This window comes from Epinephelus lanceolatus, chromosome 20 (genome assembly GCF_041903045.1).
Source record: "Epinephelus lanceolatus isolate andai-2023 chromosome 20, ASM4190304v1, whole genome shotgun sequence".
Lineage (NCBI taxonomy): Eukaryota > Metazoa > Chordata > Actinopteri > Perciformes > Serranidae > Epinephelus > Epinephelus lanceolatus.
The window spans coordinates 17,550,852-17,576,435 of NC_135753.1; the positions used below are offsets into that span (position 1 = coordinate 17,550,852).

General features: G+C 42.2%; 1 protein-coding gene across 1 annotated transcript in view; it reads left to right on the plus strand.

The window, feature by feature from the left end:
• Nucleotides 1–25,584, plus strand: part of LOC117264356 (collectin-12-like) — a 49,815-nt gene extending 24,231 nt beyond the window's left edge. Inside the window, exons 3-10 of the mRNA XM_033638248.2 lie at nucleotides 11,466–11,588; nucleotides 19,705–19,791; nucleotides 19,879–20,922; nucleotides 21,357–21,854; nucleotides 23,468–23,604; nucleotides 23,699–23,808; nucleotides 24,473–24,618; nucleotides 24,706–25,584. Coding sequence (XP_033494139.2) covers nucleotides 11,466–11,588; nucleotides 19,705–19,791; nucleotides 19,879–20,922; nucleotides 21,357–21,854; nucleotides 23,468–23,604; nucleotides 23,699–23,808; nucleotides 24,473–24,618; nucleotides 24,706–24,728 — 2,168 coding nt within the window. The 3' untranslated portion in view covers nucleotides 24,729–25,584. The remainder of the gene's footprint in view (nucleotides 1–11,465; nucleotides 11,589–19,704; nucleotides 19,792–19,878; nucleotides 20,923–21,356; nucleotides 21,855–23,467; nucleotides 23,605–23,698; nucleotides 23,809–24,472; nucleotides 24,619–24,705) is intronic.

Genomic DNA, 25,584 nt, shown 5'->3' on the forward strand with positions numbered 1-25,584 from the left:
GCTTGTAAATGCTGCCGTGAGAACACGAACCAACTCTATGCAACTGAAAGCACCCTGAATGGAGACCAACTAATATGAGGGTTTATGCACTCAGTGAGCCAGAATACAACCATCTACTGCTAGCAGAGGCTGATGGGATGAGCTGTTCCTTTAACAGAAATTTTCTACTTCTTGCCTCTTGCCTGTTTAATATGTGTCTAGTGTAACCCCATAAACCTTTCTTCAAAGCAGGTCTGACAGATGAATTTGATATTTATGTGGAAAAATTATAATTCTGCCTGGCTCCCCCACAGCGAGGCGGCAGACAGTTGGAGCCTGGGAGAGCTGCTGGATGCTGCAATCTTTCTTGCCTCATAATTTGACAATGCCTATTGTTGGATGTGATGCAAAGCTCAGTCAGAGATATCCTTTTTTCTCTGCTTCCCAGTTGTACGTGGATGATCTGGCCCGTGTCACAGTCCCAGAGAGGTTCTTGGCTCGCTGTGGACGATGTGACATGGGTTACTGACTTTTCCAGTTCATCTGTCACTGTTTTCTCTCCACCTCTCAGATCTTTAAATCATTTTGCTTTTCCACTCTCCTTGGTATGTTCTCACATTTCATTTTTTCTCTCCGAACTCATCCTTTTTGCAACTAAGCTTTGGCCTTGTCCTGCCTGTCTTCACTCCTCCTCACTCCTCCTTCATTCACTTATAACCACGAGCATCGTGCCCGCCTGTCTCATGTGATGGAGGCGTATGGTTTCCATCACATGTAATAAAAGCGATGGAGCCTGAATCAGGCCACACATGGAGCCGGGATGGTGTCAGTTTCCTGCAGGGCCTCAGAGCCATCCCGTGAACTCAGAACCCTTTGGCCCTAATCCTGCACTTCCTCTGATTGCGTCACTGGCAGGTACGGCTCCGAAGTGAGCGCAGTGGGCACACTGCTGAACAGAGTAAATTCTTGAAGCTGTTAAACAGTCAGTTATTAGGTGAGGTAGCCATGAAGCCAGGACCTCCGCTGTGAGAGCTTTATGCATTGGTTGTGGAGTGTGTTAGGCGTGTATGCACAGCACCTCTTTTTAGAGGAAAATCCATCTATCCAAGTGTGACTACAAGAGAGGTTAGTGATGTATCTTTCATTTCTATGTCTATATTTTGTTCAGTGGTTCCAATGTTTTGTATAAAATCTCCTTGATCTTAAGTTAACTTTTAATTTTTTCTAGCATATTTTGCTGTAAGAAATCACTAAATTGGACAATGCATTAGTTCAGGCAGGACACAGTGTCAAGCTCAGCTCACATCCCAGCTACATCAGCTGATCTCAAACAGCCCAGTCAACTGATGGAGCAGCTGATTGATGGAAGGGAGTCAGCTGATGGATCACATGATTCCTTTCTATACAACAAATTAATAAATCTCATTCAGGGCGCCTTATTTAAACTGCTCTGGCCTGCCTACTGTTGTTTCCTCTGCAAGCTGCTTTGCAACCAGCCTTCACCCCAGCTCCTCCTTTTCATGCTGTGTCTGACTTAACAATGTCATTTCTGTTTGTCATTGATGCTGCTCTGTTCTGTTCCTGGGAGGTCTTTGCTGCTGCTCTCCCCACCTTAGGCTTTCAATGTAGGTGCATGGAAGGGCAGGGAGATTTGCTCTCTCTGCCTCAGGCTTTCCTTGTAAGCATGTGGAAGGGCAGAGAGGTGTGCTCTCTCTGCCTTAGGCTTTCCACATAGGCATGTGGAACAGGCTTTCTGCGTAGGCCTATGAAAGGCAGAGAGGCCCCAGAATAGAACCATACTGCCAAATATAATTCTGTAAATGGAAATAAAGTTTTCTTTGACTAAAGTGGTCCTGACTGAACTGAGATTAATGTCACCAAGGCAGGTTGAGGACAAGAAGGTACACAGAGGAGGTACATCGAAACATCACAGAATCCCAAAATTTCCATACCGATGCCCCACTAATTCTTAAGTTGTGCCACATTATTGAGATTGAGCACTTCACATGGGCAGGCTAGAGGGTTCAGTTGTCACTCAGAGTGCCAGTGCACACTTTGATTTTGTTAGGGTTAACTGCTTTGACAGTAGAGTGTGGCTGTTCAAAGGTACAAAACTTTTTTTTTTAACAAATTAACCAGTGGGCCAACTGATCTGTTGTCATGGAAAAGTTTTCAAATTTTGTCCATAAAAATTTGGGAACCCTGGTATAAGAAGGTTTCTTTAAAACCATGTCTCAAAGTCACTAATTTATGTCCACCATCACTGAAAGTCATGCACCAGTGCACTCGTTTACACACACACACACACACACACACACACACACACATATTGTTGCAACACATGATTTGGTGCAGGCCACCTCACCGTGCCATTGAGAAAGCTGAGCAGAGTATGACTCATTCATTGAGCCATCGTCTCCCTCCTGACTGTAAAACATCTTGGCTTAGATTACAGTGTATCAGAGACCTCGTAAAACTGAAACTTAAACTTATTTCTGTTTGAGTAATGAAGGACAGATGGCACGAAAGATGACTGCTCTTCAGGAAAACAACTGGAAACAAACAATTTCAGCATTCAATGAAAAAAAAAAACTCTTCATTTCACAATCAGCAGAGATACTGTTGGTGGTGGATCTGATGGATAACAGCTGTCCACTGTCTTTGCAACATAATGAGAATGTCAAACAAGTAAGGGTGCATTACTCATGTAAGACCTGAGAACAATTTTAAAGGCGCTGTATGTAAGAATGTGGCCAAAACGGTTACTGCACTCAAATTCAAAATACTGCCGCGAGTCATGTCCGCCCCCCCTCCCCTACAGATTCGAGGTAGATTCGCTGGAGACTGATTTGTTTGCCCACGGGTGGCTGCTGTGGCAGGGCCGCGTCGCCGCGTCCTTGATCTTCGGTTTTCCAACAGACCGTTCGAGCAAGTCCGGCTTCTCTGCTGCTAACGCTGCTGCCGGGATACAGCTGAGGAGACTGCTAATGCTATGTACTGGGACACTGCTAATGCTGCTTGCCGTGCTGCTGTGGCTCAGTCGTAACTGTAACTGATGCTGAGAGTCTACTGACTGCGTAACTGGTAGACGGCGGTGGGTGGCGCAACAGGCCAAAACACAAATTCAAAACATAAACATGATTTGCAGACTGCAAAAAAAATTTTTAGATGCAAATATTCTGGCTGTACTATTGTTGTCAGTGAGTTCAGTGTGTTATATGAACATTATTCCTTCGTCTCTGTGACATATTAGGATGATTTTACGACTATTTGCTGGTTGGATTTTTTATATGATGTATATTTAAAATGTTGGCATTATACATTTCTGCAAACCAACCAAGACAGTTGCCCAGCTGCGGTCCAACAAACAACAGAACTGGTTATTTCTATTGAGACATCGATGGCAATTTCAACATAATAACTTATGAGTGTCACATATCCTTGGTTGCAGAAATGCACAGTGCTAACATTTGTGTGCATTCACGCGACAAAGTCCTCTCATATCTGTGGTAATTATGAATTCTGACTACTGGGGGCAATAAAGGAATTAGAGTGACGTGATTATGGAGCAGTCACATATGAAGAAGTTCAAGGGGGTTGGATGAAATGTCAGACTTTAACACGCAAAGCCTTGTTTGTATTATAACCATGACATAGCCCCTAACCCAGCTTTGTCATTAGAATAATGTGTTTGCATTTTACACTTCTGCAAACCACAGATTTTTTTACATTTGTTTCATTTCACATGCATCATCTCAACATTTCTAAAGTGACATAGCTCAGATTATATGTACAGTATATGAGCTGATTTTCTCATCCTGAGGAGGAGGAGATGGTGGATGGCGTGATGCTAGCCAAGAACTGCTGCCAAGCAGCAAACAGCGACAGACCACTGTTGAAGAGCAGCAAAAAATGTTTTTTAATGACAGTTTGGACATTTCCAGCAGTGATTGTAGCAACTAAAGTGATATTTTAAGCCAAACCACAATGTTTTCCTAACCTGTGGTTTTTATGCCTAAATCCAACCCCATTGACAGATGCTTGGTCAATGGTCAGATCAGATACCAACGCATTATGGCACCCTTTAGCAGTGGTATAAGATGCACTGGGTGGCAGCATTTTTTAAAGCTCCAAGCAACTGTTGTAGTACAAAGAGCGAGAAATTGCACATGGGGCAATTGGGAGGGTTCAGAAAACTCTAGACTTTCCTCCTGGAGACCGCTGTGGCGTGTGAAAGTCAGTCGAGTCATTTTCATAACAGTGAAGTGCGCTAGTATGTGTAGCATACTATGCTAGTGATGTATGTCACGTGACAAACGAAGCTCTAGTGCAAGTTCAGTCAGAAAGACAATATGTTTAATGCTCAGACTGCAAGTTTCTTTCTCACCCTGCAGTTCACTCCTTGCACGCATGCTCACGCACTATTTCTAAGTGTCATTGTCTGGGTCTGTCAATTCAGTCATCAGATGATTCAGAGTCAACCAATAGCACAGCGACACACCTTCTCTGTCAGCCTATTATCTTACTTCTCCTCATTCTAAATATGGTTATTTCTCTGCTTTAGTTCTTTCATGCTGCCGTCGTATGCACCCTCCACCTCCCCATCACAACTTAGTCTTTACAGATGCATCAGTCTCATCCGCCTCAGGAGTCAGCAGCCTCAGAGTCATCAGCCACCACCACCACCACCAGTGTCTGGACTAAACGGAAGTTTATTTTGAAAAGACACAATGCATGTAATGAGCATAAATTGACATGCTGTTCCCAAACAAATTGGCACTGGGGCACATAAAACACATCATAGTTTGACGTGTAGAGCCACTGACTTTCTCAGACCTTAATTAAGAAGCTATATTTACCTAAATCATGATCTTTCTCTGAATGAAATCGAGTTGTTTTTGTTCCTTAAAGAAACCTAACTTTAACCATGGTGTTGTCATATCATAAAACGCTTCTTCTTATGTGTCATGGGCATGAACATATTTTGTTTAATATGCATGACTTGTTTTTCTGTCCCAATTCATTAAGTTTATTTCTGTCTCTTTTCCTGTCTTATATCGTTTTTCACTTTTTACTTAAACTTTCATCTGTCATTCCTACCTGCCTTTCTTTCTTAGTCCCTGTACCCTTTCTGTCCTTCTTTCTATCTTTCTTCTTTTAGCTTTGCTACTGTACCATTTTAAAAACAGAACGTCTACTTGTAACAGGGTATTATCCCGTCCTGATCTACTTTGACTTGAGTCGAGGCTCACAGGACTTCTTCCTCTGCTGTAGTTTGTGTTGAGCTCCTCTCTTTGTCGTTGCTGCCAGGTATAATTCACTGATTGCCCTCTTGGAGTAATCTGCACTCTGGTTCCTGGAAAGGGTTGAGTGTGTGTTAGGCAAGGCGGGGATCCAAATCACAGTTTGTGTGACCTCAGCTCACAGCTTTGTGTTCTCATCCGTTACTATAGCGTCCCTTCTGCTATTTACAGTAAATAAACATTGTCTTTTAATGAGCAGGGTCCACGCATCGGTCGGGCTTCGTTGTGGAAATTACTCTGGCATTTCTGGGGCAAATGAATGGCCATGTTGAGATGAAAAGGTGATGTGTGGGTAATCCTTTGTTTCAGGAAATAAGGCTGGTGAAAGACACCGACTTGGAGACACTGAATTATCACTAAGGTAGACACTGTGCGGATATTATTCAGCATAGAGGTTTTGGAACAATGGGTGACTTTATCCACATTATAATACATTAGAAAACCCACTGGTGTGTTTTTGTTTGTTTTGAAATGGCTCTTTGTCTTTGGAGCATCATTTTTGTTTCGCTATGAGCAGTAAAAGTGTTGTTGTCATCTTGTGGTCTGAGCATCCTGGACGTTGGTTGTTTTTGTGGTCGCGGTCGGTCAGATTTGTCTGTGACTGACTGCACAGGCGAAGGGGAAAGATGACGAATCAGAGTCTGATTTAATAACGAGCAGCCAAACTAAAGGAAACTCAGTCTCTGATGTTAAACTGCGAACAAGGAGGTCAGTGTTCAGCATATGTTTTTCCACAGTCTCTGCTTCAAGTTCTCTTCTTCCTAATTTTCAATATTCAGTAAAAAGTGTGTCACACTACAAGTTTCTTTTTGAACTTTTATCACATAACTCCACATGTAGCCAAACTTCATGTGCTACAAACCTCAAGATATTCTATCCATGCGTTGGGATTTGTGCATCTGGGCTCTGTTAGTGTGACAGACATTTGAGAATGTGTGAAAGACGTTCGTCCTGACTGTCTCATATCCATCTGGCCGTTTGTCATGTAAACAGCCAGTTCGAGAGCGTGGAGCGATGCCATGTCCCAGTGTCTCTGTGGTACTTAATGATGATGTTTGGTTTTTTAATTTAATTTAATTTGGAGCTTATTTATCTCTTGTGTAGTTCCCAATTTGATTTTTGTAATGCATAATGTCTTGGATTCAGTTTTTTCAGCATTTATGTGTATCATTTTGAAAAGCAAACAGTGTCCAGTCCAGCTTAAAATAACTTTGTATTCCTGCCAACAGAAGCAGCCATGATGAATGTGACAATACAGTTTACAGAGCCACATCTCATGTAAGCATAGGTTTGGTAATTTGCAGGTTAAAGGACGCCAAGCTAAAACTGAGCTAAATTTGGTTGAAATGTGACTTTTATAGATGTCTATATTTACACATAACCATCATTTTTACATCAGTGTTTACCTTTCAGTGTGTAACTATAGGATTTGCTTCACATTGAAATGTCGTCATTTAAATACTGTTGAAACAAGTAACCCTAAACAGTTACAACCCACTTTATTCCGGTTGTTTAACACCTGTGGTTTAACACACGTGGTGACTGACAGTAAGCAGTATGACGCATAACTGAGGCCTCTTATAGAGGGGCGGCTGTGACTCAGAAGGTAGAGCAGGTCATCCACCAATCAGAAGATCGGTGGCTTGATCCCTCAGCTCCTCCAGTCAACATGCCAAAGTATCTTTCGGCAAGATACTGAACCCCAGATTGCTCCTGATGGCTGTTTCATCAGTGTGTGAGTTTGTGAAAAACTGAGTAGCAGGTGGCACCTTGTACAGTAGCCTCAGCCACCAGTGTGTGAATGGGTGAATGTGACATGTAGTGTAAAAAGCCCTTTGAGCAGGTCCATTTACCATATAGTCCTTATTTGGAGAAGTGCAGTAGTTTTTTCCTCAGACCAAAGTAATCTGTGTCCTCCTCTCTCTTAGCCTTTCCAGTGGATGTGGATCCACGTTTTATTTTTTTGGTCGAGCATCCCAGTGCAATAGCATGTGATTTAGAGGGCTAAAATACAATGACAAAGGGTAAAGCATACCTGGAGAGCTTTGCAAACTGCAACACTAACTTGAAGCAAATGTTTCAGAGGGAGTGAGACTTATTTTCCATTGTTCATATATGTGCAAAAGATGCTGACTCATTGCTCTGAGGTTATTTGGAGGGCTGAAAGGGACCAACTCTTGGAGCAGCAGAGTGCCAAGCGTAGTGAAAGCAAAACATAACAGTTTGTTAATACACATAGAAATAGAACGCTATTTCTGAGAACAGTGTTCTCATTCTAGTGTTTTCCATTGTTTTTCCAACTTACTTCAGACAAAATCAGCTGCTTTTCTATGGAAACAGCACACCCCTCAGTCCAGCACTGAGTCTAACCTGTGTAAAGTCAGCAACAGAAAGTTTGCTGATCCCATTATGCCAGCCCCATCAGCTACCGCCATGCTTAGAATCTAATTTTGTGGGAAACGCTGAATTGTTTTTTTATGTTACATTTTTATGTTTTTAAAAAGTACTATTGACAGATATCGTTAATTGATTTTCTAACTTTTAAAAGTCCAGTATCAATCAGGCTATTATTACTAGTATTGAAAACTTTGGAGCCCAGTCTTAAGCACAATGTAGCATCTGATTACCTCTCTCAAAACAAGCCAGTTAATACAATCATTGAATGTTGATATCTTCACTTATGCTGATGATGTAAATGTATATAGAGACATCACAAGAAACAAGGCAACAGAGATAGCAAACACAGATGATTGGCACCAATGTTAAAAACACCAATATTATCCTGAAGCTTCACTCAGCAGTCCAGTCCAGCATCTGTCTCTTCTCCTTATTTGTCCTGCTCATCCAGGAAGTGACCCACTGGGAAATGAACAGCAAGCAGGTCACAACCCCTGATAAAGCCTCAGACAGCCCACTGGCGTGTCGACACTCGGGGGTTGAAGAGATTACAGCTGCTCCATCTGACGTCTGTGTGCTCGTAGAGGAGCTGTGAAACCGAATTCTTCCTCCTTGTTGTTGTTGTGTTGTGTTGTCGGCCATGTGTTTTGTGTTATGTCAGGTGTCCTCCACATTTGACAGCCAACATGAAATTCTCCACTTATCCTCGGACCATCTGAAGCTCATCAGTCAGCATGCACTGAAATGGAAAAGCCTTTTGCCTGTGTAATAGTTTATACTCTTACAAAGTGTTTTGGTATCATTACAGCGCAGCAGATTTGTAAACACTGTCAGCCTGTTTGGATTGGAGCAGCAAATTTGGGCAGCAGCGCTTTGATTACTGTGAACTGATGAACTGATATGATTGCTTTATTGTGGAAGCATGCATGAGCTGACACTTCAAACATGTCAGCAGTTATGAATGATTCAGAAATGCAATCATTTATGGTGGCTGCATTCCCAGAGTACACTTCTATGCTTAAAGTTAAACCAGTGGCGAGGGAAGACTTTGGTAACTCCTCATGCACAGCTGTGTTAGCTTCTTTGTGCTTAGTTACTGGCTCCACACCCAGAGCTGTGCTTTTAAAAGACAAATGTCTTTCAGGCACACATACACTTGTTTATATGTCTCAAGGAGCCCATTGAGGGTGATTAGACACGAGCGTCAGACGTGGTTTAGAGCTCTAAAAGCTGAGGTCACTCTCAGGTGTGTGGTACAATATGTACGCAGAGAACAGCACAACATAAAGTTTTTTGTGTCCTCCTCTTGATCCTGATCATGCATCCAAAGCATTCCTCCCTTTCTCTCCTCCTGTGTTAAAGATTTTGGCCAGAAATCAACAAAAGTCACGAATAGTTGATTTTGTTTATGTGACGATGTCATGCTCTGAGATTTATTCACAGATTTATTAGTGCAGCTTGAGGCAAAAAGTAAAGGTTGGGTTTTTTTTGCCCGTCAGAAACCTTGGTTTACGGCTGCTTTAATCAATATTTTTCCGTCAAATTACTATTAGGGCTTTTCTTTCAGCACTTTTGGCCACAGTTAAACCATGCTGCATCAATTTGTGTCTCTATTACCAGTTTAAACACACCAGGTTGTGCCGGGTTGGGCCGAAAGCACGCACAACCACCTTCAAGCAGGTTGCAATGGCATCAGATGGGCTTTGTCATTATGTTGTGAACATTCAGTTACGATCAACGACATGTCAATTTATTTAACAAATGAAATCATACAAGCTATGACTCCGGAGAAATGCTTCAGCTCAGCCCATCACCTCCTTTATTAACTTGTGCATTGCAATATAAATTGTACATTGATGGTTAAGTGAAATTCATCGCAATTTCTTATTTTTAACTTTTTCAACCATGGCAGGCAGCTGTTTTCTGTGATAAAGTAGCGTAAACACTGTACGCTACCTGCTCAGCACCAAATGGCAGAGACCGAGAAAGCAGCTAACTGCTGAATATTGTGCATAGAGCAATATATAAGCTATATTAGCAGATAAAGAGCAGCTAAAGAGCCAGATGCTTCATTCAGGTGTTGGTGGAGACCAAAGCAGAGCTAGAAACAGAGTGAAGATTGGATTTATATATTTGTCAGGTTACCTTAAACACAACTTCAGTGTTACTCCATATCTGCCAAATGTGAAAAGAGACAATTGTTTGCTAACCTGTGCCCCATCAAAAGTTGATAAGGTTTTAATATGTCAGTGTTGTATTTATGACTTGTTACGCTGCCCCCAAGTGGCCAAAAATAAACTGATGAAGGTTTGAAGATGTGAAGATCATGGCAAGAAACTGGCAATAGTTATTTTTGTTAATCTAAAGATTATAGCCTGACTGATTCTGACTTTTTGAGGCAGTTACTTAAATCGTTATTTGGGAGTTTAATCCAGTAACACAATCCCATAACGTAAAACAATGTTGATTTGACTCCTTAGACTAGTTGTTTTAAAAAAGTCTGGTGGACAAAATGTGTAATGCTGGCACTGTTTCTAATTACCTCAAACTTAATTTTTCATTTCTGTACAGCAGATTTCTACATTCAATTTTGGAAAGTACAGCTGTTGGCAGATGAAATATAGCAGGTCTGTGTTTTGGCATTGGTGGCATTTGATTTGGGAAAAAATCAAAACCATGGATTAAGGATTAAATTTAAAACCCTTTTTTCACTCTTTTTTTTTTTTTTTTTTTTTGTTGTTTGCAAGACTTGCCCGCACTTTTTACCGTAAATCTCATGTTCTCTCAGGTTGGCCGGGCGCTAAGGAAACCTCCCTTCCAGCTGGACTTGGTGTTTAACGGAGATCTAACACTCGGTGGTCATTAACAGTCCCTTCACACCCATAAGAGTGATTCAAGTTGTTAACTTTGGCGTCTAAACTCCCATTGAGACCCCGGCGAGCCAATCAGCTCTGCAGCTTTAATTTATTGAAGTATTACCTCATGTATTAAACGAGATGTGTGGTGAAATCTTTGGCGCTAAACGGTCCTGGCTTCTTACAGGTTGATGAATAATGGTCATGTGATTTCAGATGGTGATAGTCATGCATTGCCCTCTTTGTGCTGCCATGGTAGAAAAGACCTAATCCTTCATATTGTGAACGTGAAGTGAGTTTCATTCCAGGTGCATGAAAACCAGAACCCCCCCCCAACATTTCCACACACAGACACACACTTCCTGAATTGAAAATGAAACACAGCTGTGTTCCCGTCAGTGCTGTGGATCTCGCCACTCATCTGTCATGAAAGATATCCTCAGAAAGGAATATTCCACCAGTGTCCCCTGCTAGCTGCCTTTTAGTTTGACTCCAAAGTCAGCTGAGGCTGCAAGAGGAGAAAGGTGCAGATGTGCAAAGAGGCAGAATTTAATGTCACAGAAAAGTGCATTACATTTACTTTCCTTGTTCCTTGTGTAAAATTCATCAAAGTGTGAATCTTTGTGCTCACGAGAGAGACTGACTGAAAAAGAGGAAGTTTGCAGAGTGAAAACTGAGTTCGGGAAAATAAGCATGAGTGTAAACAAATCAGTGGGGGGGATTGTTTTTGTGTCCCCTGCCCCTTCACCACCCAGCCCCTGAGGGAACTGCAGGACCCTTTAATGTAGACTCCAGGACTGTTTGTCCAGATGTGGGACTCCTGGACGTGGAGAGTCCCCAGCTAACACCAAATTCTACCCACATGTCCTTTTAAGACTTTTCTGCTTTAGAAAAATGTATTGAATCATGCGGTCTTTCTTTTTTTACGCAGGGATCCAGGAGGGCACCCAGTGCACCAAGTGTAAGAATGAATGGGCACTGAAGACCTCCATCGCTCTGCTCTATGTGCTGTGTACTCTCCTCACCATCGCTGTCGCTGTGCTTGGATATAAAGGTAAGACTGCCCAGTAAACTACACTCTCCTCTGTCACTGAGACCTCGTGTGTGTTTGTGTGAGGAAGAGAAAGAAGTCTTCATCGTCACCAGGTTGGCCAACCGAGAATGACATGAATGTTCTTTGGCAGTGTTTCTTTTCTATTTTTTAAAGGTAGTAGATCAGTAATTGAAAATATTAGGAGAGGATCGCCACACCTAGAAGAAAAAACTCTGCAGTGTTTCTCTCAGAGGTCACTCGGACATATAGTTAAAAGGGCAGTTCACCTAATAAATACTTAAAGGAATCTTGCGACATTTTGGGGAAACACATTTATTAGCATTTTTTGCTGAGAATTAGCTAAAAAAGGTCATTCTCATGTATTCGATCTCTCCTTTAGATATGAAGCCACAGCCAGCAACCACTTAGCTTAGCACAAATACTGGAAGCAAAGGGAAACAGCTAGTTTGGCTCTGTCTGAAGATAAGACAAGTTCAAACTTGCAACTACTTGCAGTGCGCCAGTCTGCAACATTCTTAAGACCTGCCGGTTTACACTGTTGAACTAGAGGAGACGGTGTATCATCTGCAGGCAACAACTGTACTTCTATTCTAACTTCCAACTTTTCGGGCTTATTTGGTCGCTTAATATAATGTGTAGCTTCTTGATATATACATGAAGATAGTTTCAGTGAAATATTTTTTACAGTTGCATTTCTTCTGGTGATGAAATGGCGGAAACATACTATCCCATAAGTTAATAATGTGAAATCAGCCATTCAGTCTGTCTCTTAATTATTTTTTGCCTCTTTTTGCTGCTTACGTATTATATTGCTTTGTGTTTTTGTACTATTTACTTGTATTGCTCTTTGTTTTGTACATTTTACTGACTACACCGATCTGTGTATTTCTTTTTACTAATACATACTTATATATTGGTTTGTGTTTTTTTTCCACTGATGTTTGCACTCTATCCCTCTGCTGCTGTAATGTCGCAAATTTCCCTGCTGTGGGATGAATACACAGCATCATATCGCATCATATCGTATTGTATCGTATCGTATCGTATCTTAATGTATCTTAAAACAGCCTGAGCAACGGAGCGTACTAATAATAAATATGCCATAATAATTTAAATAACCAGCGCCAATTAACCAGTCATTTACTATGTGTGTGTGACATGTGCACATACAGCAAGCAGCAGCAGCTTGCCATCCGATAGGACTTTGCTACAATCTAAAATCAGCCACTGGCGACTTGACAAGTTGAGTCGCAGCTGACACCATCAGCTTAAGCCGAGCTGAGACGGGACAGTTCACACCACGGCAACTTCACTCTGTAAAATTCACCTCTTTGCAAATCTTTGGTCTGAAATGGGCTTTAAATCTTGTTTGTTTGATCTCTGCAGGTTGCCTGGCAACCTCATGATGACAATAAGGAAATTACTATGCCTGACCAAGGAATAGTCTGACACGTATTCCCCTGTAAAAACCGCAACTGTTCACTTTAAAATTTTGCTTTTTTTTACGGATTGTGCAACATATATGGTGTTATTTAGCTTTAGCTTTAGAGCACAGATTGTGTTGCCTTTCAGACTAGCTGTTTCTGCATGTTTCTAATCTTTGTTCTAGCCGAGCTAACCAGCTGCTGGCTGTGGCTTCATATTTAGCATACATGAAAGTGGTATCAATAATTCCATCTAACTCTTGGTAAGAAAGCAAATAAGTTTATTTCTCCAAATGTTGAAGTATTCCATGAATACAAGTAGCATGAAGCCAAGCAGATACCATCGTTTTGGTATTATTTGTCCAGATTTTGAGATATCTGTCTCTGAGGTTTCTGTTTCTGCCCCAATACAATGCAGCTGAATAAAAAAAATATCAACAGTGTGCAGAGCATTGAAAATACATTTAACTGATACATCAAAAGCATCTCTCTGTACAAACAAAGACCCCATTATTTTTATATGGACAATTTATTCAGTACAAAGTAGATTCAACAAAGACTGTTCACAGTAACTTGGGTATAATTTGGGTGAACAGACCCTTTAAGTTTCACCCTATCCCCTCAAACTGTGCTTTAGCTCCTGTGTCTCCACCCCACAACCTTCTCTCAGTTTATTTTACCAACACCCCCAAAGCTCACTCCTCAGGGGAGGGTCTTCAGGCTTTGTGGAGCTGAACTTCCTGGTTGGCTTTTTCACATTTTTTCCAGGTCGGGAAACGGTCCCGCCGTCTTTCGCAGAATTGAACTCTGAATGTTCCTGCTATAATTGTCCTAAACACTCCAATATGCGCCTGCGTATGTCCCCTCCTCATGTTTGGTTTGTGAAAGTTAACATGTTCAGGGGTTATCTGTGTGTCTTGAGTGCATTAACAATGATGTCCCCTTACTCTCTGAGCTCAGTCGCTCCTACTTGTTCCACGGTGCATGTTTTCATGCAGGCCTAATTGATCCCAGATGAGCAGCGAGTGAACTTAGTACAACTCCAGCAGAACCCACTGAAATTGGGTTTTTACTGGCACTGAAGCTCCGCTCTGTCAAGGGAACCACAGCTCAGGCTAAACACACTCCCAGCTCCAGATGGTTATGTAGTGAGACCCAGAGTGCTCTATGCACTTAACATGTGTGCTTCTCTCTGTCCTCCATCACTGACCCACAGAAATGTCCTCTATGTGGCTCTTTTGTTTTGATGCAGTTTAACCTTCGAGGTTTGGCGGGGATTCAGTGACCTCTGTCTTCTCCTCTGCAGCCTGTTGTGTTGATTGACGCAACCAAAAGCAAAATGAGGTCACTCTCTGGACTCTGGAGGATTTAAGTCCCATTAATTTTCTTTAAAGACACAAAGAAACTGACTGGAAGAGCACATAACCTGTGCAGTTTACCTCACTCCCTGTGAGAATGGCCTTTTATTCTCAAGGACCAGCTGGTTTTAAATATGAAAACGATTTTCCTGCCACAGCCTTACATCATCTGGTATGACCTACAGCTTATTGTGGCTAATGTTAGCCAGTATTAGCAAATTTAAGTTGCTGTATACCTGACATTACGAGGTCAGTTTCAGACTTTTTGACTCTCTTATACTTGTGCTACTGTTATGCTGTGCTTTAGCATACCACAGTCAAGTGTTCAGATCCTTTACACAAGTAAAAGTACAAGTGCATCACTGTAAAAACTCTGTTACAAATAAAAGTCTGTTACAAACTATGCAAGTACAATCAGAAAAAATGTACTTTAAAGGGATAGTGCACCCAAAAATCAAAATTCAGCCATTATCTACTCACCCATTTGCCGATGGAGGCTCAGGTGAAGTTTTAGAGTCCTCACAACACTTGCGGAGATCCCAGGCTTATGGCACCCCAGATTCAAACGTCCAAAAACACGATTGAAACTACAAAATATCTCCATAGTGCTCGTCCGTAATGATCCAAGTGTCCTGAAGCCCCGACATAAAAAGTTGTTTGGAAAAACATCATTTGAACTCTGTTTTAAGCCTCATTGTAGCCTTCAGCTCTAACTGCTTCTCTGTGCACCACGCTTATGTGTGCACGCTTATGCACGAGACCAGCGAAAGCACGTGCACACAGCTTCACAGCTGAGTGAAATGACTCCTTTGATCAATTCGGTCCGATAACATTTCGAAAGTCTGGAAGAGTCTGTGAGGTCGCCTTGTTAAGTCCTGACGTCTCCTCTAGGCTTGCTGCAGGTCTATAAGCTTCTGTGACTCAGAGCAATCTCTCACTGAACATTTTTTTCACAACAGATAAAACATGTCTGTAGATTTGACTAGCTGAATTACAGTTGAATGAATTTGTTAGCATGATGCTTCTTGGATGCTTCCAGCCCTGAGTGGTGCCTGCAGGTCACCTTTCAGGTTGCAGGTACAACCACCACCACCAGCCTCTTTGTAGCCTGAAAGGTATAATCCAGGGCAAACAAAGTCCAGGCCTCTCAGTTGCTCACAAAACTTACTGTAATTGCTGTGAGCACAGGCAATAATTAAGAGACCTAGATAAACATTTAGGACAGGACGAATGAGTGAGACTGATGAAAACTTAACTTCACCTAGCATTTTGATGTCAGACATATCATTTACTTTATTGACATTTTGAGATCTGTTTCCAGTGAGGTTTTATGGAGTTTATATAGTGATTTTGTTGTTGTAAACTGTTTTAATGATATATTATTTATTAGGTAGCAATTATTAGGTAATAAAAAGAACCAATAAGAGTATCAATAAAGTCCTAACAATATCATGCCTACATAACAGCATGTTGATGAGCTGCTTGCCTTAAAGACTTAAGTGAGTGAATGAGCCTTAAACTATTAAAGTGGGAGAAGGCAATAATGGGATTTTAGAACCCCCCCCCATCCACAGTGGAAATTAAATCCTGCCCTTTCTTTAATGGCAATTAGCTGTTGAGAACATGTTGTACAGTTACTTTCTCTCACTCTTTCCACTTGTTCTGGAGGTTTTAACAAGTGACCAAGGAGACATTTAGCACAACACTCAGTGAATAAAACACTCAAAATCGTGTTTTTGTAAGGAAAAAATCATTAGTAGGTTTATGTGTAAATGCATTACTACTTCATCTGTAAATTTGACCTTGAGGATTATCTCCTTTGTGAGTTGTACTTTCAGCTGTACATTAAGTTTTGAGGTGCTAGCCCTCTCTGGCTCCTAGAAATGATAAACTTACAAAAGCATGGAGTTTATAGTTCACTCGCTTCATAACTATTTTTTACTATTTCTGACTTTATATGTATAAGGAAGCTGGATTTTACAAGACAATCCGGACGGTTTGAAGAACCACCCACACAAGAGCTGGAAAGAGTTCACACTGGGTACAGAACAGCTCATTTTTACAACACTTGGACCCGAGATGGTTTTCTGCCAAAACCAATGCTTTCCTCTGCAGCCCTGTTGCAACTTCAGCTTCTTTGCATGTGTGTTTTATGGTTAATTTTGCCACAGTGTGATGCAGTGAGCCTCCCTGAAGGCCAGTACATGAACAGAACATGTGGAAAAGGCCCAGAAATATCTGTATGTGGGAGCGTGCTTGTGTTAGTTTCAGTTTCCAGGCTAGTGTACGTGTGAGTGTCAGTGAAAGAAACAATGTGGCCATAGGTGTAGTGTATGGTCCAGTCTGTGGACGTGGACGTGAAGTCAAAGTGTCTTTTGTGCTCTGCAAAGCTGAACTGTATGTTCTGTGTCTGGAAATGTGTCCCATTTAGTTTAATGTGTGGAACATTTCCTTTCCAACAGACCATTTTCTCTCATAACTAAAAAATAATGTGGTAATCCAAGGATATTTTTAAAGGTTCATATGGTCTAAAATATGTTTATTTGTTCCAGGAGTCAACTCTAGGTGTGTTTTTAGGATGTCAAAGAAGGTGAAGAAAGGAAACAGAAAACAACTTTGACCATTTTGGTCAAACATTCATTTTCCAATTTTAAGTTTTCCAAACATCTCAGTTTCTATTACTCTGGAGGCAATTCTATAACATAACAGTAAAAAATCTTTTTTAATTTGCAGCCTGGAGACTAAAGAATCATTTCCTTTAGTTTTTGAAGTCTTGGATCTAAAGGGTTTGTTTGACATTTTGTAAATTACTTTTTGTTATTTGAGATCAATACCACTCTCATATCTGTGGGGTAAATATAAAGCTAAAGAAAGCCAGAAGACATTTATGTTAGGGGTAAACAGCTAGCCTGGCTCTCTCCAAAGGTGACAAAATGCAGCTGCCCATTGTTCTGACAGACCCAATAGTCCAGAAAATGTATTATGCCCATTTTTGTGATAGCCCAGTATCCCAAAAACAAACACACATTCTTCCAAAGGGCCACTTCCCTGAAGCATATGGCTAAATTTTGACCTTCATACTATGGTGAAGGCATGACTTGCCCAGCTCTGCCTCTGATTGGCTAGTTTTCATTGCTTTTGTTGGTTAGGATTGGTTCGGTTTAGGCACGAGGAGTGATATTGGTTAGAGTTATGCTGTGTTCATAAAACAAGCGAGACAGAAGTAGCTATAGGTAATTATCGTCGAGTCGCTGTTTAAGCGTTGCTCAAAGTTCTTGTTAACATAGTTACGTCATGATGGGCTTGTGTGTCCTCTCGCAACAATGCAATATCACAATATCACTAAAACTATTTATGCTTTTGATCAATATCTCAGCTGCATTTTAACATCTCGTTTCACCACCCTATTGCACCACCATGTGCACCAGAAAACTATGCAGAAAACTAACATACTGTCAGCTAACTAAGCTAAACAACACAGTACCAAAGCTAGAAACAAGATCATATGATTGGTTGAGGCTTTATCGCATCATGAAAGCGCTGAATCAAGTTGAGGCCAGATCAGCTTTGATTTGTACTGTCAGGCCTGTCCACAGCATCAAGTGCCGGGCGTCAGTTCATAGCTTCATGTCACGTCTCCCATTGAAAATGACTTGTAGCCTGTTACTTTGTCGTTTGGTAGTGTGCACGCAGTATTAGGGAAGGAATATCAGGGAAAACCAATTAGAGTTATTATTATCAGCCATGTGCTCCGTTTGGAAGAGTGTGCAGCCTATTATTGGAGAAACAGCTCTTCGGAGCAATGCACATTCGTTTTTTGGACACCAGGCTGTCAGACATTTGATCTTTTGGTCAACTGGGATATTTTGCCGACTACTGGGGCTTGTTGGAACAATGGCATGGCACCCACCAATGCCTACCAGCACTGTAAAACCACAACATGTGTTTTTTTTAAACTTTGGATTAAACCAGACAGAGTCAAGCTAGCTGTTTTTCCCAGTTTCCAGTCTTTATGCTTAGGCAAGCTAGCCAGATGCTGGTGTTAGCTCTGAACAGACAGACACGAGAGTGGTATCAACCTTCTGATCTAACTCTCTGCAAGAAAACAAATAAGCCAAATCATTCTCACTCCCAATTTGTCAAATACCAACACTTGGTCAGTGGCCCAACACATCAAAATGTGATGCTAACTTGATTAACTTTTGGTTTCACATGGGAGACAAACAGCGGACTCCTGGGTGAAAGTCCAGAGTTTGTTTGATCCACCAACCTCCCCTCCCATTCTATTGGGACTTTCTTGCTCCTTTATGCTATGGCAATTGCTTGGACCTTAAAAAAATGCCACTTAAGGGTGCCACGTTGTGTCAGTATCTGATGCCAAGGGCTACTGACCAAGCTTCATCATTTGTCAAGTGAGACTGGGTTGAATAAGCATAGTCCCCTAAAATGTCAAAGTTTTGCTTTAAATTTAATATACAGGGGATATAAACCAGTCACTAACTGTTACACCGTGAAATTTAAGCCATTCGTGAGGCCATGAATAAAAGGCTTTACCTGTGTCTTTATTTGGAGGGACGGATGGATTTGAACTGGCTCATCTTGTCTCTCAGTTGATTTAAAAGCCTTGTGACCAAACTGTTGTTTTAACTGTGGGGAATAAACAGCTGGGGCGCAGCTTCCCAGCAGAGTAGCCCGTACAGCTCCCAGTTAGAGGATGTGTCCCCCTGGCGAGGCTGGTGGTAGAAGTGGGCTGATTCCTTGGAATCCCAGACACATTCCAGAGGAAATGAACGCTGGTGTCGCCTGTGGGGGCGTGAAGAGCCTCCCCTGCCACAGCGTCTGTCTCCTCTGGGCTGTCTTTGATCCGCCTGTTTACTGAAGACCCCCCCTTAGGTCACTTCCTGTCCCCTAGGGCCCTCGCCAGTGTCTCCCCGTGCACCTCCATTCTTGGCATCTGTAACTGACCACCCACTCCATCCATGCTGAATCACTGTTTCTTCCGTTCTGTCTCTTTCGCAGTGTCTTACTTTTGTTGTCTCTCACCCAAACTTTTATAGCACTCCAACTCCAACTCTCACTTTTTCTATGTTTCCCTACCTGCTGTCACACTCTAAATCTGGCCTAACCCGAGAGATTACATTAATCGAGTCCAGCATTATTACATGCCCACAAGACACGTAGACACATCTCTTATAGTATCTGTCAGTGGTTTCCTCTCTGATCCCTTTTATATATGATGTCTGTGGTTGCAGGCAATTCTGGTTAATAAAGGATGGAGTCTGTGATGAGACTATGACACTAACCTTTTTCCTACCTGTCCTTTTTTTCTTTCAGTGGTGCAAAGAGTTGACAGTGTGTCTGAAGGTATTGCAAACTATGGAGGAAAGATAATAGCTGTTGAGACTGATTTGAAAAAGCTAGGTAAGTCTCTGGGTTTACGCTGAAGTGAAAGCTGCAGTGAGAAACTGAGACATTTTTGTAACTTATTTTTCAAATCTCCGTTGTCAGATGATCAAGCCGGGGAGAAGTCGGAGAACACCACCACAGAGATCCAGGCTTTCAAGAACAACATCTGGACTCTCCAGAGGCAGCTGTCTGCGGTGGAGGAACGCATCCACAGCGATCAAGTTAAGCTGAGTCAGCTGCAGAACATTGGCTCAGAAATCCAGAACAGCCAGGGCTCCCTTCAGGGAGTGGTGGATAGCAACACAGCCACCTTGCACTCTGTAAATGGCACCCTGGTGTCTTATGGTGGCATCATTGATGGCCTGCAGGACAACACAGCCCGGCTGCAGAGAGAACTCCAGCAGCAGGTGAAGCTTCAGGACCAGGCGCTGCTCAGTATTAGCAGCCTCAACTTCACCCAGGCCCAGCAGAGAGGCCTCATCGCCGTTCTGCAGCGCTCAGTGGATGACACCAGCCAGGCCATCCAAAAAATGCGCAATGACTTTCAGAGCCTCGAGCAGACGGCCAGGCAGACGCGCTCTGATGCCGAGTGGCTTCGTAAGAAGGTGGAAAACCTGCAGGTCATGGCCAGTAATGCTTCAGCTCTTGCAAAGGCAAACAACGACAGCCTGGAGGAGGTGGGATCACAGCTCGCCTTTATGGCCAGCCAGCTTCAGAACACCAGCAGCATGGCTGATGCTCATGACCAGACCCTGAGGGAGATCTTGGACCGGCAGAGGGACTTCGGTAACTTCACATCTACCAAGTTTGACCGACTGGAGGTGCGGCTGGATGAGTCAGAGCAGAGCATGGATCGCGTTACCGGCAACATAAGCTTCACCACGCAGCTTCTGGGTGCCATCAACCTCAACCTGAACGACTTACGCACTTGTTCCGAGACCATCGGGCGTCACTCAGACTTCTTGGTGAACCTCAACAGCAGCGTGACGGATGTGAGGACAGAGGCAGCCAGTCTTAGGTCCCAGCAGGAAGAGCTGGCAGCACGTGTGGACAAGGAGGTCACCAACCTCTCTTATGTCATGGAGGAGATGAAGCTGGTGGACACCAAGCACTCACAACTAATAACCAACTTCACTATTTTAAAGGGTGAGAGTTGTGTGTGAAATGCGCTCGCTCACTTTCTTGCATAGACTAAGATGATGACTAAGATGATGAAGATCGATAACTCATGACTGTACGCTAATTATGAAGCTAGCAGCTGGTTAGCTTAGCTTAGCATAAAGACTGGAAACAGGGGGAAACAGCTAGCCTGGTTCAGTCTGAAGGTAACAAAACCTACCTACCAGCATTTGTAAAATTTATTGAATGACATGCTCTATTTTGTTAATTAAATCTGCACTAAACCTGAAGTGTAAAAATATGTGCCAGACTAATAACATAAGCTAACAGCTATTGGCTGTAGCTGTTGTATCAGTCTCCTCAAATAACTTTTTCTGCAAGAAAGCAAAACAATATCACTATTCTTTTAAAAAATACTTTAAAGTTTGTTTCACTAGCTCACAGTCGGCCTTATTTTTCAGGTCCTCCTGGTCCCAGAGGGCCAAGAGGGGACAAAGGACCCCAGGGGCCAGCTGGTCAGTCTGGCCAGAAGGGAGAGAAAGGTGAGAAAGGTGGTCCAGGAATACGAGGGCCCAGAGGAGAACAGGGTATCCCAGGCCCACCTGGTCTGCCAGGGTTAAAAGGCATGCCAGGTGTACCTGGCAGCCCCGGATCCAAGGGCTCCCGAGGGTCAGGAGGCAGGGCTGGACCTCCTGGAACTAAAGGAGAGCCAGGTACTGCTGGGCTGCCTGGAAGAGATGGACAGCCTGGTCCTCAGGGGGCACAGGGCCCACCAGGTATCAGAGGCTCAATGGGGCCAGCTGGGGAGCAGGGGCCAAGGGGACTGCCGGGACCAGTGGGGCCTCCAGGGCCACCAGGACCACCGGGACAACCAGGGCACCCAGTCCGGGGTCCATCAATGCCTTTGGGGCCTGTGTCTCTGCAGGATGAGGCAGTAGCTCCTACACTATGGGCCCCAGGTACGACTTTAAGTCTTCTGTCACTAGGGGTGGAGGGAAAAATAAATACAGCATAGTATCAGAATATTTATGTGTGGCAATATCTTATCTTAGTATCAATACTTTTATTCTATCAATAACTAATATTACAAATACAAACCAAACTTTAGGTAGCCTACTAGAATAATTGAATCAATTGCTTTTTCAGTCCACTCGATAAATTTTGCTGCTACAAAAAAATAGCTTAAGTGAGATGAACAGACTGAGAACTTTATCTTATTAGATAAAACAGATGTTGACAAAGTCTTCCTTTGGGGACATAATTTACAGTTGTAATAAATCCCAATAAATCCCAATATATTTTATCACAATACTCAGCATATTGCAACATATTTAAAATTGCAATAGTATTGTATCATGACTGAAGTATCATGATAATATTGTATCGTTGACCCAAAAAGACTTTTTCCCATAGACTTACATGGTGAAAAAGGCATCTGTAAATCAGTGAACAGATTTTTTTAGCTTCACAACCTTTGCATAATGACTCTTTCATTATCTGAGTTTTAATCCATTTGGTCCGACAATATTTGGAAAGTCAAGAAGAATCACTTTATCGTCATTCAACTCAGCAGAGTGCTAAACCGGAAGTAGCTGGCTTGGTTGGTGAAAGTCTCTGGTGTGCCTGCTCTACGGGCGGGCTCTACACAGTGTGGAAGCAGTGCTGATCATCCAGGTGATTTTATACGTGGCAGTTGAACTTTTTTTTTGGCTTCATGCACCTCTGAGCAACTTTCATAGGAATGAACTGAGCCCTGCCTCCAATGCTGTATCCACTTCATTTTATACATCCATGCTGGAAACAGGGAAACATTGAGCCTGGCTCTGTCCAAAGGTAACAAATCTGTACAAATAGGACAGTTATCAATCTTCTCATTGACAAGAAAGCAAATAAGTGAAATCCCCAAAATGCCAGTCTTGCTTAATGAATATTTTCGAGGTATGGGCTAGGTATCTGTACTTGATTCGTTAAGGTATCGACTAAAACAACCCAGTATCAAGTCCTATCGAAATGTCAGTCAAACAATACTTGCATTCAGTCCCTTTTGCTCCAGGCGTCTGATCCCAGACCGTCCTGATTCCCTGCTGGATTAGCAAGCTTTCTGTTGCTGCCATCTATGGAGCAACTCTCCTTCCATCGAACAGTCAGTTCAGCGCCTGCCCGGTTAGCACAAGCTAACACAGCAGCAGCAGCTAACATCCCACATGGAGCTGTTAAACAGTCAAATCAAACTCACACTGACACTTAAACTCCTCGACTCTGTCAATAAACCAGTTAATAACCATTTAATAACATGTAGCTCTGTTATTGTGTGTGTAAAGCCAAGCGGACTCACAACTTTTCCCCAGCACAGAGCTCACACTTAAGCAGCAGCTACACTCCATACAATCTGTGGTGTGCTGAAGTTGAGTGCAGCATTTACAAGTCTGGCTATACTACATGCCACTCATAATGGGTATCAGATGAAGTACTTTACTGTGTCACTTTAAGGGTACAGGTACTGCAATTTCATAAACGATACCCAGCCCTTATCATTATTGATAATAAAAGTTTTTGTCTCCGTGTTTTACAGGATGTCCCTCTGAGTGGGTATACTACAAAGACAAGTGCTACTTTTTCTCCAAAGACCTGCACAGTTTTGATGACGCGAAGGCAACCTGTGAATCAGAGTCTGCGTCGTTGTTGATCATCAACGATTTGGAGGAACAGGTGACTGATTATGATTGTATTTTCATTGTAAAGTTATTATGTGTTGGAACGGAAGGTTGTAACTGCTCTGTGATGTGTCCTCATGTCAACTCAGAAATGGCTGAAGACACAGACACATGGAAAGGGTTACTTCTGGATGGGTCTGACCGACAGGGCTGAGGAGAACATTTGGCGCTGGCTGGACGGGACTGAACCTGCTTTCACGTCAGTATTGAATCAGAAAATACCTCCATCAGAAGGAACATCTTATCCTGTATGAAAGTACAGTATGTGCTGCTTCTAGGACGGATACTCTGTTTCAGAGCGATGGAACACTGCTCTGCCATAATAATAATAATAATAATAATAATAATAATAATAATAATGATAATAATAATTACAAGCGCTAGGCTTTCCGTTACATGAAACAACACCAAATAAACGTGCAAAGTCCTAAGAAAATCTCAACTTTCTGATATTTTCTGACAGCGATGAAATGTATGCAGAGCTCCACTCCTGTACTGCTGCTGCCCGTTCAAACAAAGCAAATAGTTTCACATTCATTAAACCTGTATTTATTTAGGCTGGTCCAGTCAGAGCAGTTGCTTTTGCAACAAAAGCAAAAATCCAACATTTGGACAACCATTAAAGCTTACAAAACTGCAAATAAAGGATAAAGACACAATTATAAAATTCATCAATATGGGAAAAACCCTGGTCAACCTCAAAGACCTACACTTGTGGTCCTGAGAGAAAAAAAATCTCCCAAAGAAATCAGATGATCCAGCTTCAATTCCTGCTGCAGTTTGATTCTCTTTTACTTTTTTGCTACACTCATAGAAGAAGTGCTAAATCTAATGTGTGATTGCCCCCTGTTGTTTGCCTGCAGGAAGTGGAAGCCTGGTCAGCCTGACAACTGGGGCCATGGGCATGAAATCGGAGAAGACTGCGCGGGGCTCATCCATGGAGGACTGTGGAACGATTTCTTCTGTGAAGATCTCATAAGTTACATCTGTGAGAAGGAAACAGAGACCTGTACGTCTGTTTTTGTCTTCTTTTCCAAATGTCAGTGTATCTTAATTTCCTCAGACGTGCCCTAATGTCATGCTGTATGTTTTTCAGCAGCGGGATTGCCTGGATCGTAGCGATGTCTTGAAAGGGAGCTTGCAGTGAGCAGCTAGACTTTCCCCATGTGGCACTGGTCCACCGACACGGCACATGGAGAGTCCGTACGGAGAGAGCAAAGGGACAGTTTTTTGAAATGAGCCCAGGGCTGCAGCAGTGAACGCCTCTCCAATGCTGAAGAGATGCCTTTCTCCTCCAAAGTGAACCACCTTTACCAGCAAGTGCAATACAGCAGGACAATCACAGAAGGAGGACTTTTATTTTTTAAAGTACCAAATCACCATTTGATTTATATATATAAATATTTTTATGGTTATTTGAAATACATTTTATAAGAACTGTATTCCACGTGCAACTGAATATCTGAATGTATATTTCATTATGCAAGTTTTGTAGGAAATGATGAATTCTATGAAGCCAAGTGGACTTACCGTAGTGCTTTTCATAACATGTAACTGTCTTAAAATGAAAAGGTGCAAAATGATGCGCAAAAAACATGAAGTGTCGCTGATATGCTATCTTTGAGGAACCTGTTATCTTAGCCTCATGAATGTCTATATAGCATTTTCATTTATACGAGTAGAACCAAATGAAGTATTTACACATAAATACAGAAAAATGTCACAATCAGCTCGAGCTCAGTTTACAGTTTAATACTCTATGTATGATACAGTATTTTGTGATTACGAGATTTATTTTCACTATTACAGACGTACTTGTGTTTATGAATATGAATCTGTGGATCCTACCTACAAATATAAAATGTGCCATTTTCTGCACTCAGGTACTTTTTACTGTTTAGAAAAACACTTGAGTTTAAACGCTACGAAAGATGAAGGAAACACTCACAAATAAATATGTAAAAAAACAACGAGA